At 43.2% G+C, this 12895-nt stretch overlaps 1 protein-coding gene across 1 annotated transcript in view; it reads left to right on the top strand.

Annotated features, from left to right (window-relative positions):
• Positions 1-11451, top strand: part of LOC119421989 (NACHT, LRR and PYD domains-containing protein 12-like) — a 48179-nt gene extending 36728 nt beyond the window's left edge. The window contains exons 8-12 of the mRNA XM_037689342.1: positions 1152-1325; positions 1749-1922; positions 2157-2330; positions 10741-10787; positions 10934-11451. Coding sequence (XP_037545270.1) covers positions 1152-1325; positions 1749-1922; positions 2157-2330; positions 10741-10787; positions 10934-11451 — 1087 coding nt within the window. The remainder of the gene's footprint in view (positions 1-1151; positions 1326-1748; positions 1923-2156; positions 2331-10740; positions 10788-10933) is intronic.
• The last annotated feature ends 1444 nt before the right edge of the window (positions 11452-12895 follow it).

Below are 12895 nucleotides of genomic sequence, written 5' to 3'. Positions count from 1 at the left end.
GTCTGAACTTTCCATGTACGTATGCACGAACGGACGTACGCGCGAACAGACGTACTGGGAGTATACTGGGGACTTTACATATCGACGCTCCACAGCGCCGCCCCCCACCCCCATGGATTTTAAACAACTGCTAATTTCATGGCAAAAACCAACACAGACATGTTCCTGTTTTTAGTATTTTACACCGCTTTATAATGTAGCTGTTTTTGTTTCATTTTTTAATTTAATTTCTTCTATTTACTTTCATTTTATATGCTTTTTTATATGACTATTATTGTTTGTACCTCTTCTCTGTCCTTTATTTAAAACAGGTCTGTCTTGTAAATGAATCCTCGTGGCTAAATTAGACTAACCTGTCTAAATAAAGGTTGAATGAATGAATGAACATGGAGACCTCCTCCCCTGTTTAATGATGGACAGATTCTCTTCATAAAGACTGAGCTACCTTTGTCACCTTTACTCCTCTAAAATGTTTCAACAAAAAAGAACCCATCCAGAGGACCGGACTCAACCTTGTTAAAATAAAATCAATTTATAAATAATAAAGATGATACAAACTTTATCTACAGTTTCAGTCGGAAAGCATTTATCTCATAGGAACAACGCTGAAAGAGGTCTTGATAGAATTCAACAAGACGGGACATAATGCAATATGTGTTCTCTGGGATCTGTCATATTTTCATTACATCAGCAAGTTTTTCGTCATGACTGTGTTGATATCAGTCGGAAAAGCATTTGAGTGCATCCATGACACTGAAAATAACCAAGTAGTCACGTGCATGCCACATTACCATAAAAAAGAGCTGTAAGATGTTTATTTGTTAAGCTGACATTAATTTGTCAAATGGTAAATGGACTTCATTTATAGATCACATTTGAAACCTTACTGAACACTCACAACACTTTTACATTACCATACATTCACCATTCACATTCTCAGATTTGCAGAACTGGGGCAACATGAGGTTCACTGTGATTTGGTCAGGGACAGTTTGACTTGAGAGTGAAAGAAAATCAAGATTTTACACTTAGAAATTTTTATTTTATTTTACTACAGTTTTAGATATGTGAGTTTTACGATAATGTAATACTTGATGATATTTAACTTTGTTTTCTGATATAATGTTTCTGTTTTATCATTGCCTCCTCAGAATGAGTGACTGTAACCTCTCAGAGAGAAGCTGTGAAGCTCTGTCCTCGGCTCTCAGCTCCAAGATCTGCAATCTGTTAGAGCTGGACCTGAGTAACAACAACCTGCAGGATTCAGGAGTGAAGCTGCTGTCGTCTGCACTGGAGAATCCAAGCTGCAAACTGGAAATTCTCAGGTTCCGTCTGTTGTACTTCTCATTTGACATTGTAACAAAGTCTTTGACATGCTAAAAAAAAAAAAAAACCTGATACGTCTATGTTGGACATGATCAGCTGTCTCTGCGTGCTCCCCATCTGCTCACATCTCTGCCTCTTCATGCCATGATCACGTCCGCTGTCATCTGACACACCCACTCTTCACCCACCGATCATCTGGGCTATATAAAAGAAAGATAATGTTACAATTTTGATCAGTAGTTGTATTGGCACCCTTCAGAATTTTTTCAGAATTTTTCAAGTTTAAAATGCACGTTTCCTCAGTAATGGTTTAGAAAAGCTCTCTTGTAAATGAGTCCACGAGGCTCAATGGGATTAACATGTATAAATAAAGGTTGAATGAAAAAAAGCATTTGTTCTGTTTTAACTTGTTGTCTCCTCAGACTGAGTGACTGTAACCTCTCAGAGAGAATCTGTGAAGCTCTGTCCTCAGCTCTCAGCTCCAAGATCTGCAATCTGTTAGAGCTGGACCTGAGTAACAATAACCTGCAGGATTCAGGAGTGAAGCTGCTGTCGTCTGGATTGAAGAGTTCAAGCTGCAAACTAAAAACTCTCAGGTTTCATCAGTTTTACAATTTGTAAAAAAAAAATGTCTTCCTTCATGTTACAATTACAAACATCCTCCAGGAAGATATCAGATGTCAGAATTAATCTACAGCTTCTGTTCCAACATACATTTTACAGCACGTTTTTTATAGCTGGAAAAAATAAGAAATAAACTGCAAAATACATCACCAATTTTATTAACACTATAATAAATGTTATACTAATTAGATTTTTTTTTTTTTTAGACTTAGATCGTGTAACCTTTCAGGGAAAACTTGTGACTACATGTCATCAGTTCTCAGCTCCCAGTCGTGTTGTCTGACGGAAGTCGACCTGCTTAACAACAACCTACAGGACTCAGGGGAGAAGCTGCTGTCTGGAGGACTGAAGCAATCCAACTGGACACTCGAAATCTTTAGGTAAGGTTCTGTAAAATCTGTTCAAAATCTGTTTTAATGAACAAATATTCATGTGAATGGTTCACTGATTTGCAATATTTTTTAAACAATATTTTTAAATAGATTTGTGTGAACTACATATGTGTAGTTAGTTTTAACTGTCAGTTTCTTCATAACATTGCTTTTTCAGCCAGTAATTTTTAAGTATGAGTGGTTTAAATGTAGAAAAATCTCTTCTTTTATGAATGTCAGCTTGTTTTGCTTCTTGACAGAGTTTCTCCCTGCTAACTACTGCAGTATGAAACACTGGCTTCTCCTAGCATGTCAAACTGAAGAGATTTATTTGAGAATGATGTGAGGATTGTGTTCCCTGGTGTGTGTTGCCCTTGTGTGGTTTGTTCCTGTTCTCCTACCTTCTTCTTCAAGTAATTAATGTCTGCCGTTCACCTGTCGTTTCTCCCAGCTGTTTGTGTTTACCCCTCATTATTCTGTTTTTATATTCAGCATTTTGTCACTGTTTCCCTGTCCAAGGATTAGTCTCCCTTTGACGTCATGATCTGTCTCTGCTCCTCTCGTGATCCCCTTGAGTAAGGTTTGCTGCCACGTCAGCCTTTGTTTTTGTACCATTAAACATTATTCTTTATTTCACCCGAATTCCTTGTGTTTGCTTGCACTTCACCTTCAACCACCACACCACATCATGACAGAATCCTCAGCCCAAACAATGAACCCAGCAGGGTGCTCGTTCTTGGCTGTGCTCTCCCCGGAGGACGAGCGACAACTACTCAGGGTAACACACCACTATGTGGATAGAGTGGCCACCTCCAGTAATCTGTGGATGAGATGGGTGGCCACAGAGGACATGATTGGTGAATATTTTCGCCTTCCTGGACTCACTCCAGGAATGAAAGAGTTTCGGGATGAGGTGCTGAAGGAAAAGAGCATGCTTACTGTAGAGTCCATCTGCCAACTGCCTGTTGCTCCAACCTCCAGCAAGCCCATTGCTTCATTCGAGTCACCTGAGGGATCACCTCCTCTCCACATCTCTCCTTGTCACCATCAATAGAGGGACCAATGTCGGAACCAAGCCCGATCTACTGACCCTCTTCCATTGCTGCCTGCTCCTTTCTATGTCCCGATGGGGGGTGGGGGTGGGGGGTGACTGTGATGGCCCACCTGCTCCTTGTGTTTCCAAGTGGGTCCTGGAGGACGCCTCTCATCTTTCCCCCGAGAGGGTCCAGAAGGATGCCCCTCAAAGGACTTTTTGTGTACCTGAGAGGGTCCCAGATGATGCCTCTCATTTTTCATCTGAGAGGGTCCAGAAGGATGCCTCCCACTGCTCTTGCTCACCTTCAGAGTTTCCCAAGTCTTCAAAGTTTGCCACATCTGCAGATGGCCCCACATTGGCAGAGGACTCCACATATACTGAGAGCCCCAAGTCTGTAGAGGGCTCCACATCCACAGAGAGCCTGATATCTGCAAAGGGCCCCATGCCTGCAGAGAGTCCCATCTGCACCAGAGGTCCTCACTCCTGCAGAGAGTCCCAAGTCTGCACCAGAGGTCCTCACTCCTGCAGAGAGTCCCAAGTCTGCACCAGAGGTCCTCACATCTGCAAAGAGTCCAAAGTCTGCACAAAGAGGTCCTCATGCAGAGAGTCCCAAGTCTGCACCAGAAGTCCTCAAGTCTGCAGAAAACTCTAAGCCTTCAGAGAGCTTCAAGTCTTCAGAGACCTCAAAACCTTCAGAGACCTCCAGGTCGTCAGAGAGCTCCAGGTCTTCAGAGATCTCCAGGTCTTCAGAGAGCTCCAGGTCTTCAGAGATCTCCAGGTCTTCAGAGAGCTCCAGGTCTTCAGAGAGCTACAAGTCTTTAGAGAGCTCCAAGCCTTCAGAGTTCCCCAAATCTTTGGAGATCCTCAAGTCTTCAGAGATCCACAGGTTCCCCAAGTCTTCAGATGGTCCCAAGTCTTCAGATGGGTATCCACATCTTCAGAGGTCTCCATGTCTTCAGAGGGTCTCCACATCCCCACCAGAGGTCTTCACATCTCCACCAGAGGTATCCATGTCTCAACGAGAGGTTGCTACATCTCCACCAGAATTCTCCATGTCCCCACCAGAGGTCTCGATGTCTACAGAATTCCTTGAATCTCCAGAAGTCCCAGAGTCTCCAGAAGTCCCCAAGTCTCCAGAAGTTCTCGAGTCTCCTGTGGGTCATGAGTCTCCTGATGATCCTGAGTCTCTTGTGAGTCTTAAGTTTCCTGTGGGTCCTAAGTCTTTTGTGAGTCCTGAGTCTCCTGTGAGTCCTGAAATTCCCAAAGACCCACCCCAGAAAATGAAGCAGCAGAAACTCTTGGAGGCTGAACCTCATGAGGACCCGTTCCTACCGATGAAGAGGCAGAGACTAGGTGACAGTGTGACTCCATGCCTCCCAGTGGGTTCCACTGTGCCTCCAGAGGTTTCTACGCCTTCAGAGGTTTCCACACCTCCAGAGGTTTCCACACCTCCAGAGGGCTCCATGCCCCCAGAGGTTTCCACACCCCCAGAGATTTCCACACTTCCAGAGGTTTCCTCGCCTCCAGAGGGCTCCACGCCCCCAGAGGTTTCCATGCCCCCAGAGGTTTCCACACCTCCAGAGGGCTCCACGCCCCCAGAGGTTCCCACACCCCCAGAGGTTTCCACACCTCCAGAGGTTTCCACACCTCCAGAGGCTCCATGCCCCCAGAGGTTTCCATGCCCCAGAGGTTTCCACACCCCAGAGGTTTCCACACCTCCAGAGGTTTCCACGCTTCCAAAGGGTTCCACACCTCCAGAGATTTCCACACCTCCAGAGGGTTTCACACCTCCAGAGGGCTCCATGCCCCCAGAGGTTTCCACGCCCCCAGAGGTTTCCACACTTCCAAAGGTTTCCACGCTTCCAGAGGTTTCCACACTTCCAGAGGGATCCACATCTACAGAGGGTTCCACATCTCCAGTGGGCTCCACACCCCCAGAGGGGTTCATGCCTCCAGTGGTTTTCATGCCTCCCTGGTCCCCACGACAACTGCAACCTCCCTGGTCTCAACGCTACCTGCTAATTTGCTGGTGCCCACAGCTGCTGCAGATCCCCTGGTCCCATCACCTGCTGCATTCCCTCTGGTCGTCATGACGTCTGTGGCTTCCCTGGCCTTGGCGCCACCTGCAAACCCCCCCCCCCAGGTAGCTACACCAGCCACAGATCCCCTGTTTCTATCACTCATTACAGATCGCCTGATTTCCCATCTCTTCACCCCAGTAATGGACGGTCTCCCAGCCGCCCACCTGAACTCCTTCCCAGTGACAGATGGTCTCCCGGTCACTCACCAGAGCTCCTGCCCTTGGGCTGGATGGTCTCCAGACTGCCCACATGAACTTTTTGTCAACCCCACCCCCCCACCCCCCACCTCACCCCTCCCCGTGTGGTTCTCTTATGTCTAGTTCCTGGGCTTTGCCCTTCGGTTTTTGGTTTCTTTTTTCCTCGTGTTCTCCCTTGTGCCCTCCATCCTCTTGGTTCCCCCCTCCTCCCACTCATGTTGTGTGTGTGTGTGTGTGTGTGTGTGTGTGTGTGTGTGTGTGTGTGTGGTGGGGTGGTTCTTGGAATATCAAGGGACAACCTTAGGAGGGGGTGGGTGAGGGTACTGTGAGGATTGTGTTCCCTGATGTGCGTCACCCTCATGTAGTTTGTTCCTGTTCTCCTACCCTCTCTCTCATGTAATGAGTGTCTGCCATCCACCTGTCGTTTCTCCCAGCTGTTTGTATTTACCCCTCGTTAGTCTGTCTTCATATTCGGCATTTTGTCACTGTTTCCCTGTCTGAGGATTATTCTAATTATTATCCCATATTTTGGTTTTCTTTTGTTTAAATTGGGACCACCACTCAGATCTGCCACTCCACAGGTTCTTGCTTTCCATCCATCCATCCATCCATTTTCTTTACCCGTTTATTCCATTTTGGGTCACGGGGGTCGCTGGTGCCCATGTCCAGCAATCACTGTGCGAGGGGCGGGGTACACCCTGGACAGGTCGCAAGTCCATCACAGGGCCACATAGAGACAAACGAGACAAACAACCATTCACTCTCTCACTCACACCTAGGGACAATTTAGAGTTACCAATCAGCCTAACATGCATGTTTTTGGTCTGTGGGAGGAAACCGGAGCACCCGGAGAAAACCCACGCATACACGGAGAGAACATGCAAACTCCACCCAGAAGGCCCCTGGACCGGGGTTTGAACCAGGGACCTGTTCGCTGAGAGGCAGCAGCTCTACCAGTTGCGCCACCGTGCTGTCGTGTTGAAAACCAGTTGTGATATTTACAGTTACTATATTCATCATGTGAACTTTGAACACTCAGCCCGTATCATATTGCAGTGCAGTCCATAGCTGAACATTTTATGACATTTTCTGACATTAAGTACTTTTTAAAGCTTGTGTCTTGTATCTCATATAAGTTGTATTTGCTGTTGAAATGTAACCAGTAGGATTGTAAAATGTACATTATACCATTTATCAACACCACTGGTCAAATGTGAGGCCATCTGTCCAACAAATGAAACTTGAACCAAACTGGGTCATTATGCAACAGGATAATTGCATGAAACACAGCAGCAAATGTTTAACAGAATGACTGAAAAATAAACGAATTGAGGAGTTGAAATGGACTGGTCTAAGTCCAGACCTCAACCTGTTTGAAATTTTTGGTAGATTCATAGGAAAACTGTGCAAGAATGATTGTCTGAAAATCTAAATGAACTAAAGCAATGTTGTAAAAAAGAGTGGGCCAGATTTACTTCACAAGCTGGTGAGAGATGATAAAGTCAGATGTATGAGTCACGTTAGTGAATCAGAATATGGGTCTTTGGATCAACACCAAGAAAACAAACTATGAGTGTGGGAGAACAACCTGACTTTTACAATAACATGTAAAAGTTAACCAAAATGGATCACTTTAAATATCTTGGAAGCTTTGTCAATAGTGACTGCAAGTCAGAGAAAGAGATTACTGCACACATCCGAACTGCCTCTTGTGATGTTGAGAAGCTCAGTGATCAAGTGTTCAGCTGTAGAGAATTATACAATACAATACAACTTTATTTATAAAGCACTTTAAAACAACACCATTGGCCAAAGTGCTGAATTATCAATTATATATCAATTATCAACAGCAACTAAACTTAAAGTGTATAATCAATGTGTTGTACCACTGATGCTGTATGGAAGTGAAACTTGGATATGCTACCACCATCACATCATAAGTCTAAGAACCACTCAGCAATGTCATATTAGATCCACTCTCATTCTGTTTCATTTCAATATGTACTTGTACATAGCTGAAATAACAACAAAACCTCTCTGACTCTCCCTGACTCAGAAATGGGATGACAATATTACAAATGATGAATAGACTGTACCAAGTCTGAGGACACTGAGATCACACTTATCAGTAACAGATTGTGCTGAGTGGGAAATGTTGCACGCCTACCTGTTGACCTATCAGTCAAGATGCTGCTCTGTGGAGAACTTGTAGATGGTTCTATAAAGATTGGTCGCCTTTTCTTAAATACAAAGTTACTATCAAGGATATTCTGAAACATTTTGATGGACTCCACAAATGAAAAGATATTTAACTGAGATGTGTGGTGGAGTTTTAACAACAGAGTGAGATATCAGCTGCAAAGCAATAAAGGAAAAGATCGATCTTTGTTCAAGTTCTTTATTCGAAGGTAAAAATATGCATTCGAAGGCTCTGTGCTGATACAGACAAGGAATCCTAAAAAAAGCAAGTGATTGCAAGAGAGCAAGAGAGCCTTGAATAAAGGTCACAGACACATTTTATACATCAGAGTACAGCCTTGTTTTCTGAACATAGGTATGTTGTCAGGAACTTACAAGGTTTCTGGGACTTTGTCAATGGTGGAAAGAACATCTTATCATCGCACCATGTACCATAACAAGTTCAGTGGAAAGGACATGCACAAATGTGCAAAAAGCAAAAATATTGAGAATGTAGTGAATGTGGGGACAGCTTTGCTGTTAGCTTCACTACTAATTAATTATTCTTAAAGCTAGTTCAAGCACAAAGACTATTAATTATTTAAATACAATGGATTCTTTCTTTTTCGAGTTAAATTAATGCCATGTGACCGAGATAACTGTGACGATTGTTTAATCAGTGACATGAGACGCCATTTTATCTTTGACCCATCAGAATAAATGCGGTCATTTATTTAACAGAATCAAAATTTAACATCAAGACATGTACACATTGATTTGCTGATCTGGTTCTGATTAATAAAAACTTGGCACGTTTTACTAACAAGACAACAGAACATTTTTGAAGGCATCTAGATTACTGGCAAAATAGAAAAGTTTAAAGGAAGGAATGGAGAATTTTAAAAGAAGATGGATGAAGGAAGATGTATGTTTGTTGACCAGAATTAGCACGCTTCTTTCAACACCAGCTCAAACTCCCGGTCCACTTAGTGCGTAACAACTCGTGACGTCTCTTTACCTTTGCAGATGATGGATCAGCTCCAGTATAGATGTCCCTATGCACGCTATCTTTACAGCGTCTCCGGTCAGGGTGGCTGGTCATCGTCAGAAGTCGTGTGGTTTACTCCGTTCAACAGAACAAGCTTCCTTCGAAGTTGTAGGGCATTACGCCCGGGTGAGTTCACAGCGAGGCGCTGTGACTCCAGCTGGGATGGACGGACCCTCGTCTCACGGTCAAATCCATCAGCTATTGATTAAATCTGAAAGTTCCTTAGGAACTCTCAGGAACTTCAGTCAGACTCCATAGTCCCAAGAAAGACTCAGGAAAAACTGCAGGAAGACCGCCAGAAGACTCAGAAGACTGAGTAAGACTCAAGGAAGACTCTAGGAAGACTGCCTAGTTCCAGGAAGTGTTGACTTTTTAAAGAGTACTCACTTCCGGTCAATCGGTACTTCCTGATTGGTTGAAACAACCAGCAGGGGCGGTGTTTCAGTGATGTCAGAGGGTTATTAGGAGTCAAAAAGACAGCAGGAATGTTTACGAATGGTTAGTACAGACAGAGGAATGTTATGGCGAAGTGAGACAAATGCAGATGCCAGTTGAAGTTATTTACTGTCTGCTAAGTTTAAAAACAAGGCACTTTGTTCTCATAACTTGCTTTCTGACTTTTGACCGAAATCCCTGGCTTCTGACCGACATCACTACTCCTCATTCAGACAGAAGATCAAAATGCACAATTACTTTGTAAATAGACATTTAACTTGATTTCTAAGTCTAAGGAGGTTTAAAAATCATTAATACTGTTAGGATTTGTGTCAGGAGCAAACCCAGAGTGCAGAACAGGGACTCAACTCGGCAGAAATACAAAAATAGGATTTTAATGATAAACGAAAAGTACAAAATAAACAAGCTGACGGGGCAGCAAAACTTACATGAACTTGGGAAAGAGGCACGGGGAACTCAGGAGACACGAGAGACACGGGGAACTCGAGGAACCAGGAAGACTCAGGGAAAGACTCAGGAGACCCAAGGAAAAGTACCCAACGAAGACGACCCGACGAAGAACAAGACAGAATAGGACGGCTTAAATACAGGAACAAGACGAGACGTGATAACAAACAGCTGGGACGAGACACAGGTGGTAACAATGGAAACTAATGAGGGAGCACGAGGGAAACAGAAACAAACCGGGCCACAGAAAAGTACCATCCTTACAAATACTGTTTCACAGTTGATTTAAAATGAGTGGTTCACTTCAACATTTAGAAATGGTATGAACTAAACACGCTTTGATTATCAAGATATTCTAAAATAGTAATGATAATGTAAAAAAGAAGAGTGTTCTTTCAATTGATTAATTCAGGATACAATTAAATAGTCTCTTGATGAGATAATTTGTATTTCTGGATTCAAATCAATGAAATAGCAGTTCCTGTCCCCTGAAGGTTTTCATAGACAGATTGTTGTCGGAGGCCTAGTTCACTACAAGAAGGTTAATAGCAGCAATCTAAGGAAGAGAAAATCAACAGATAAACATTTTACATTTTTATATTTCTGTTACACCGCATTTTATATTTTCTGTTGCAGAGGCCAAAGATGTGGAGGTGTATGTACAACATTTACAAAAAGATAGATTTCAACAGAAAGGAGGATAATAAAAGGGAAAGAGCTAAGAGAAGAGAGCTTGGATAGAAAGGAATTAGTGAACTGTGTACAACCAACAGACTTTTACTAGAAATATTTACATCCATATTTATAATCATCCATCTGTGACTATTTATTATGTCTCCTGTAAACTCTCTTATGGATTGGTGTGTTACCTGTATTGGATCTTGGGCGATACATTTATGTGCATGTCTCATACACAGACAGTAATGTTCATGTCTGCACACTAAAGCAGATGGTCTGACTCCTCTCCTCATTTCAGGGTGAATCCTGCTGGAGCCCGATGGATGAAACCAGGTCTGAGAAAGTGTAAGTAAACTGTCATTTTGATTTGATTCATGACAACAAAGAAGCACACATTCATCAACTTTCAACCTATCACATCATTCTTTCATGAGTCATTAATAAAGATTACCAATCAGTAAATGCAACTGAAATGTGTTTGTCTCCATCAGACTCCTGTCAACTCACAGTCGATATCAACACATTGAACACGGGGCTCGAACTGTCGGACGACAACAGGAAAGTGGCGCGTGTGGAAAAGGATCAGCTGTATCCTGATCATCCAGACAGATTTGAAGTCTGCCCACAGCTGCTGTGTAGTAATGACCTGGCAGGTCGCTGTTACTGGGAGGTCGAATGGAGAGGAACAGTTTATATATCAGTGAGTTACAGAGGAATTGGAAGGAAAGGGGCAGGTAATGACTGCATCTTTGGTGAGAACGATCAGTCCTGGAGTCTGGAGTGCTCTGATGATGGCTTCAGTGTGAGTCACAATAACACCAAGTCACACTTCTCCTCCTCTGCCTCCCATAGAATAGCAGTGTATGTGGACTATTCTGCTGGAATTCTGTTCTTCTACACCATCTCCTCTGACAAACTGTTTCAGCTCCACACCTTCAACGCCACATTCACTGAACCTCTTTATCCTGGGTTTACATTCTGGCCTGGTTCCTCTGTGTTTCTACATTAAGTAGACTATAAAGAGTCTCATCCAAGAGAAACACCCTCACTGTTGAACACACAGTTCAGTTGGGACACGTTCGTTCCAAAAAGATGGGTCATTGCCAACTTTCTGTGCCTGAGCTGCAGACGACAAAAATACAAATATTGGAGAATCAAATTGTGTTTTTTCTGTTTTAGTTTCCAAAGTTAGGCTGAGCTTGATTTGTTTTGTCTCCAGTTGTTAACCATCAGGTAGAATACGGAAAATTATTTTAAAATTAAAATCTTTTTGTGCTTCTCACATCGGTAGCAGAATTTTCGGATGCAACAACAGTAGTAGCAGCAGAGGTTAGTAGCAGCAGCAGTTGAAAACCTTTAAATAAGCTTTTTTTTTTTAAATGCCTTAACCAGTAAACGCCTAAATATTATTTTACACAACTAAATTATCTTTAACAGGCACCCTAAATCATTTACACTTCTTTTAACCACTGTCCGAATATCAAAAAACAAGAGCTGTTCCTAACGTATAATACATGTAGAATGGGGATGTGAACCGGGGCTTGAGCCATCTACACTGAATCGTACCAAATGTTTGAAATTCCGCCTGTCAACTCGAAGCAGTCAGCTTACTCGGTCTGAATGAAGCAGTGAAGTGGTTCATATGTCATTGGTGACGTCACATGAAGCAAGCTCCGGCCCACTGCTTCACCATAACTACCCTGTCGAGTTTGAAGCGTGCTTTGAAGCTTCGGTGTTAGAGGTAACTTCACTACCAATTACCTACAAACCGGATCCTCTGCAAAACCCAGAACCTCTCCCCTCTTCTCCTTCTCGGCCTTCACCTAAAAACACAAACAGTAAGGAGTTATTCTCTTTCTCAAGGATTCCATCCATCCATCCATTATCTCCATCCATCCATTATCTGTACCCGCTTATTCCATTTTGGGTCACGGGGGTCGACGGTGCCCATGTCCAGCAATCACTGTGCGAGGGGCGGGGTACACCCTGGATGGATCGCAAGTCCATCACAGGGACACATAGAGACAAACGAGACAAACAACCATTCACTCTCTCACTCACACCTAGGGACAATTTAGAGTTACCAATCAGCCTAACATGCATGTTTTTTGGTATGTGGGAGGAAACCGGAGTACCCGGAGAAAACCCACGCATGCACGGAAAGAACATGCAAACTCCACCCAGAAAGGACCCCGGACCGGGATTTGAACCAGGGACCTGCTCGCTGAGAGGCAGCAGCTCTGACAGTTGCGCTGCCGTGCTCCCATCATATTCTATATATTATATATTATATTATGGAAGCCATTATGTCTCATAAATCAAATTAAAATGGATTAATAGAATTGCTTTTTCATTTCAAAGTCAAGCTGCATTTTTTGACTCATAAAAAATGAATAATCCAAACTGCATTTTCATTTTCTTCAAGACTGCTAATTGTGTAAATTAATTAAAAT

Source organism: Nematolebias whitei, chromosome 15 (assembly GCF_014905685.2).
Source record: "Nematolebias whitei isolate Nwh7 chromosome 15, NemWhi1, whole genome shotgun sequence".
NCBI lineage: Eukaryota > Metazoa > Chordata > Actinopteri > Cyprinodontiformes > Rivulidae > Nematolebias > Nematolebias whitei.
Note: the sequence above shows the minus strand (reverse complement) of the source record. Positions and strands in the feature narration are given on the sequence as shown.